The sequence below is a fragment of the Diachasma alloeum genome, unplaced genomic scaffold (genome assembly GCF_001412515.2).
Source record: "Diachasma alloeum isolate Michigan unplaced genomic scaffold, Dall2.0 Dall_scaffold_00176, whole genome shotgun sequence".
NCBI lineage: Eukaryota > Metazoa > Arthropoda > Insecta > Hymenoptera > Braconidae > Diachasma > Diachasma alloeum.
In genome coordinates, this window is record NW_021680342.1 from 4,367,475 (window position 1) to 4,374,057 (window position 6,583).

The 6,583-nt window shown below is 43.0% G+C and overlaps 1 protein-coding gene across 1 annotated transcript in view; it reads right to left on the reverse strand.

Moving 5' to 3' along the window:
• Window positions 1-1,963: 1,963 nt before the first annotated feature.
• The window catches only part of LOC107038824, a 93,922-nt gene continuing 89,302 nt past the window's right edge, over window positions 1,964-6,583 (reverse strand). The window contains exons 5-7 of the mRNA XM_015258162.2: window positions 4,816-5,054; window positions 4,620-4,752; window positions 1,964-4,451 (exon numbers count right to left, since the gene is read on the reverse strand). Coding sequence (XP_015113648.1) covers window positions 3,607-4,451; window positions 4,620-4,752; window positions 4,816-5,054 — 1,217 coding nt within the window. The 3' untranslated portion in view covers window positions 1,964-3,606. The remainder of the gene's footprint in view (window positions 4,452-4,619; window positions 4,753-4,815; window positions 5,055-6,583) is intronic.

The following is a 6,583-nucleotide window of genomic DNA, read 5'->3' on the forward strand; positions in this document are numbered from 1 at the left end:
CGGGCTAGTCAGAACTGTCAAAAGGATGGGGAAAAAGTGAAAACTGAGAAACCGTTTTTTTTCGCCCCAACCAAAGGGTCAGATTTTCGGGTCTTCCGGGGCAAGTGGATTTTCGCCAAAATCGAATTTTTTAGTCGGGTGAACGTTGATTCCAACTATTTAAGCGCCGGGCTAGTCAGAACTGTCAAAAGGATGGGGAAAAAGTGAAAACTGAGAAACCGTTTTTTTTCGCCCCAACCAAAGGGTCAGATTTTCGGGTCTTCCGGGGCAAGTGGATTTTCGCCAAAATCGAATTTTTTAGTCGGGTGAACGTTGATTCCAACTATTTAAGCGCCGGGCTAGTCAGAACTGTCAAAAGGATGGGGAAAAAGTGAAAACTGAGAAACCGTTTTTTTTCGCCCCAACCAAAGGGTCAGATTTTCGGGTCTTCCGGGGCAAGTGGATTTTCGCCAAAATCGAATTTTTTAGTCGGGTGAACGTTGATTCCAACTATTTAAGCGCCGGGCTAGTCAGAACTGTCAAAAGGATGGGGAAAAAGTGAAAACTGAGAAACCGTTTTTTTTCGCCCCAACCAAAGGGTCAGATTTTCGGGTCTTCCGGGGCAAGTGGATTTTCGCCAAAATCGAATTTTTTAGTCGGGTGAACGTTGATTCCAACTATTTAAGCGCCGGGCTAGTCAGAACTGTCAAAAGGATGGGGAAAAAGTGAAAACTGAGAAACCGTTTTTTTTCGCCCCAACCAAAGGGTCAGATTTTCGGGTCTTCCGGGGCAAGTGGATTTTCGCCAAAATCGAATTTTTTAGTCGGGTGAACGTTGATTCCAACTATTTAAGCGCCGGGCTAGTCAGAACTGTCAAAAGGATGGGGAAAAAGTGAAAACTGAGAAACCGTTTTTTTTCGCCCCAACCAAAGGGTCAGATTTTCGGGTCTTCCGGGGCAAGTGGATTTTCGCCAAAATCGAATTTTTTAGTCGGGTGAACGTTGATTCCAACTATTTAAGCGCCGGGCTAGTCAGAACTGTCAAAAGGATGGGGAAAAAGTGAAAACTGAGAAACCGTTTTTTTTCGCCCCAACCAAAGGGTCAGATTTTCGGGTCTTCCGGGGCAAGTGGATTTTCGCCAAAATCGAATTTTTTAGTCGGGTGAACGTTGATTCCAACTATTTAAGCGCCGGGCTAGTCAGAACTGTCAAAAGGATGGGGAAAAAGTGAAAACTGAGAAACCGTTTTTTTTCGCCCCAACCAAAGGGTCAGATTTTCGGGTCTTCCGGGGCAAGTGGATTTTCGCCAAAATCGAATTTTTTAGTCGGGTGAACGTTGATTCCAACTATTTAAGCGCCGGGCTAGTCAGAACTGTCAAAAGGATGGGGAAAAAGTGAAAACTGAGAAACCGTTTTTTTTCGCCCCAACCAAAGGGTCAGATTTTCGGGTCTTCCGGGGCAAGTGGATTTTCGCCAAAATCGAATTTTTTAGTCGGGTGAACGTTGATTCCAACTATTTAAGCGCCGGGCTAGTCAGAACTGTCAAAAGGATGGGGAAAAAGTGAAAACTGAGAAACCGTTTTTTTTCGCCCCAACCAAAGGGTCAGATTTTCGGGTCTTCCGGGGCAAGTGGATTTTCGCCAAAATCGAATTTTTTAGTCGGGTGAACGTTGATTCCAACTATTTAAGCGCCGGGCTAGTCAGAACTGTCAAAAGGATGGGGAAAAAGTGAAAACTGAGAAACCGTTTTTTTTCGCCCCAACCAAAGGGTCAGATTTTCGGGTCTTCCGGGGCAAGTGGATTTTCGCCAAAATCGAATTTTTTAGTCGGGTGAACGTTGATTCCAACTATTTAAGCGACGGGCTATCCAAAACTCGCAAAAGTATGTGGAAAAAGTGAAAACTGGAAGAATTAAAAAAAAAAAAAACAAGCAGTTTCAAATTATATTGTTATTTAAATACGGTCAATCACGGGAACACTTGTAATGATTAAGGAAACCTCTTTATTACATTCAACTACGATATAATTACATGACATAATATGAATAGCTGGCAAACTTACATACACTTCACCCACTCCCAGATAACCATCGATTCCCAATACTTCGTTTTACCTTCAACGACCGAACAACGTTCGCATAGTAACAAAATTCTATCATACATCACTCGTTACGCATGTTTATGGGGACTGTATACATGACAGCAAACGCGAAAAATTGGAAAGAGCATCATTCAACCTGTCCCATAAATGTTAGCCGTAAAATATTTTGCACACTGCTCCCATTATTTTTGTCGCTCCTCTTTGATATGTTCTGGGATTTGAATCGTAGAGTTATATTGATCGATTTGAGAATATTCATTCAGTATTGTCTCTCCCGTTAGAATAATTGAACATTTCATTTATGCACCCTGTCAATCAGTTTCACGACGAATAATCCTTACCTAATGTTAATAATACGACTTTACTCTCATTCTCATTCTGCTCTCACCAATGAATCATCTCATTTTGCGTGAATGGCGCCTCATGTTACTCTTTATTAGTTCTTAACTTATCAAACATTTGAAGTGAATTGATTTTGAATTCAACCCCTTTGAGACATCTGATAGTACATTATAGTACAAGGGTACAAATGTCGTTTTCAGCGAATATGAAGTTTACAGGCCAAGCCAAAGGCGCGGTTTGTACTCACATTCATTGAGAACGAAGTTTATGCCGAAGTGATCCATAATATTTTCCGTTACATCGTGCAGAAGTCCTGCGCGCAGCGTGCGATACACTCGACTTACAGCAAGGCGTGACATAAATTAAATATCGATGCAACTACACCATCGATCGACCATCATTCCTCTTTATTTGGAAGAGACACCACAATCGTCATAACATGAGGTGCTAACTGGCCCAAATCGGATCATCCATTGGCTTGACAGTGACATTTTCAAAATGTCCATCTCACTGCTTGTAGCACTTCACATTCAATATATCAGACACCTCTCACCATTCATTCAACAACCGCAATTCATCTCCAAACTCCATTATTAATTCTTCTTCAATACAAAAGTGTAATTTCCAAGTGAGTTTACAGTTACTTTCCTCGATGCATTGTACACCATTACTTATGTACACACGACTCATTCCACTCAGCACACTTAATTTATCACATTCTTCATCGTAACAGTACATATTGTTACGATATTGAAATAAGAAAAGCCAGTTCAAATCAAAGGGCGGTTTTATTTTCTTAGAACAAGGAATAGTTGACAGGAAGGAGGTTTCTGTCGAAGTGAAGTTCTTCCGTTCCAAGTGACGATCGATGTTTTCGATCGATATTCCTCTTCTTTTATTTACAATATTAAATAGAAGGGGGAACACGCTACACTTTGATTTGAACTGGCTTTTCTTATTTCAATATCGTAACAATATAATCATAAGAAAGTCTCTGCAATTGGCAGTGCACTAGTGTCCCCCACTGCATTAATTTTACATAGAAACCACCAGCCTCCCACGAGACACGCCACACCGAGCCCCCAAATTCACTCCCTCTGATGGACCATTCAGCAGGACTGAAACAGAATTAGAGTTCAGACTCGCTCTCGCCAAGTTATCTCGGGGTTGGCGGCGGTGGTGGTGGTCATACAGCGCTTCCAGTGTAGAACCCAGCTTTACCAGGAAGTCCGGGATTACGGGTCTTCCTCTTCTCGCACTCGAGCGTGCTAAAAGTATTCTGGGCGATCTGGGATTTTCTCTTGGGGTTCTGCAGGGTCATGCTGCGCTGACTTGAGTTGGAGCTGGAGCTCGTGCCGGGTTCCGAGACCCTCAGAATGCCCGAGTGGATGGTCCCCGAGTGCATAGTACCCGGGTGAACACTGCCTGCATGAATAGTCCCGAAATTTTGGTACATCCCCTGTGCCTGAATGGCCGAAACCGAGGGGCTGTTGTGGTGCTTCAGCATAATCGGCACAGTCTGTCCAGCCAGAGTGTTGTACCGATTGTAACTCATCGGACTGTCCATGAGGGTTTCAGCCTTGGGATTGGTGTCAGCATATGTCACGTGCCTAGCATCGGATATAGCCGTGATATTAGGTGAATGATTCATGAGATCGTTAGGACATTTTTCCACTCTAACACCAGTGCAAAATTCGACGTACCTCGGCTCTTGTCCGAGCGAGTGTTCCTTACTGTCGGTAAAGGCGATCATGTTCTGCCTCGAGTCGGACAGAATCCTGGAGTCGATAAGGCCTTCTTTATCGACGAAGCCGCTCAGCCGGGAATCCACGACCCCCGGCTCTGCCTTATCGACGAATGTGAAGCGCGGATCCACCACCTGAGCGTCGGGATAAGCTGGCAACATGTGGGAGAGATCGGCCTTCTCCACGTAGCTGATCGCCTGAGGGTTAGATGCACATATATCGGGGGCTGATTTGCAAAGCAAAGACGTGCCCTCTTCAGTCAGCCTTTGTGGCCCCAGAATCACATCTTCAAAATAGAAAGCATGTGTTAGCGCTTCATGAATTCTGATACAATTGCGGCCTTATGACGTTATCGTAATTTATTCCAATTAGGGAGGGGTGATGAGAATTTGTTAATTAGATCGTGATTAGAATACGAGTGGGCATTGACACGAATATTGAGGATCTACCTCACCTTTGGTTGGTTCATCAAACGTTCTTGCTTGAGACGCGCCGGGAGACTTCTGATGAGCTCTAACGAGATACTCGGAGGATAACCCACGTTGCTCATTCAATTTTCGAGCCGCTCCAGGCACCATCACTCGCACCTATTAATAATCACAGAATGTCAGAATACATCAGCATATGTGACAGTGCAAATTGAAATTTACCATATCCTCGACTGTTGGGAATCGCGCCATGTACCCGGAGACTGTGAGGAGGGCAGCGATTTCTGCGAGGATAAGAGCAAGTCCAGAAAGTTGCAAACACCATCCGTAGTGATACTGCGGCAATCCACTGTCCTCGGAATTACTCGATGTTGATGAGAGGCTGTATCTCTTCGGGGACTCGTAAGAGGCATCCGACAATGCTGACGCGAGGACAATCAGACCACAGCCCATTGAAAGTCCTGGTAAACAGAAACCAATATTTAGTTTCTTCCAATATCGGAAGAATGGCTGGAAGGATAATAATATTTATTTATTAATGCCAAGTATGGCATACTCTGCCTTCTACATCGAAGGATAATAATACATTTTGAATATTTCTCTTCGGGATTTCATCTGCAGATATTAATGTATGACATGCTTTTCCACCCTCAACTCAATTAAAGTCGAGATTGATGAAAAACACAACTCCCATTCTTGCAAATACCAATGTTTCGAAGTGTCTGAGAACTTCTCATTAGGACAATTTTATTCAATTTTGTATAGCGAATAAAAAAATTCAAATATAAAAGGTCCAATTTTCTATTGCAAGAATATTGCATTAAGAAAGAACTACATGTGAGATTGTCTCGAATGTGGGAGCTGCGGGAGCAATTTGGAGTCAAGATGGTACAGACGAGTCGACGAAGTCCTCAAGTGTAAAAGGGATTCCATAATGAACGCCTTTAATTCTTAAGAATTGTCTTCCAATTGTTTTTAACATTGCAATCATTGTATCAAACCTGCATTGAGTTCATTGCGGAGTCACGTTTAGACCTTTCAAATGTATAAATATAATGTTCGTATTAAAGTATATTGAAAATGTCAGCTGTTTTATCATTTAAAAAAACTCCCACACGTTAACCCCCGAAGGATGTTGAGGACGCAGTCACAAAACCAATAGAAACCCTCAATCACTTAAAACCTCTCCACCACTTTCCAACCATCACCCTTCACATGTAAATAATTCCGAAAACTCAATTTCATGTAATTCCACCCTGTTATTCTCCCTCAATTGCACTTCCAACAGCAATGTAATCTCCCTCAATTGCATTCCCCCACTTCCAAAACATAATTTTCCAAAGAGCTACGAGAAGTAGAAATGCAACGAGAAGCAATATTCGATGAAAATATAAAAGGATTCCCCTATCTAACAACATCCAGTCAGAATGAAACTGTTGCTGAGCTCGGAAACTGTTGATTCTGAATATTTCACAGGTACGACAAGCCAGAAAATGCAATATCACTGCCTACCACTATCACATTACTCCACCACAGGAGTTTTAACGAACTTGATGCATCGTCCATTACGCATTAATTATACCGATAATGATATTGACTTCGTCATCAATAACCGGTGGAAACTAACGAAAAACAAATAGAACCTCGTTATACTTCACAAATGAGATTGCACAAACTAGTGCCATGGGAGATGCTGTGTTTTTATCGTTGATTCACGTAATATCAATACCGATACAGGTGGGGGAGTGCACCTCGTCGGGGTGAAGCATAATTGCGTTTCATGCCGTATAAAAAGAATAACCACTGCCAGGGGGAGGGGAGACACGCCGTAATAAACTTCTTTAGCGTCGCGCGAGAGACGCTCAGAAAAGTGGAGAATACGATATCGATAGATTCGTACACTCGGAACAATTTCCTCGTAAGCTCCCCATTGGGAGTTCGATCTCGTTTTTATTACGAGCCGATCACTCCTCACCAACCCCCCCCCCCC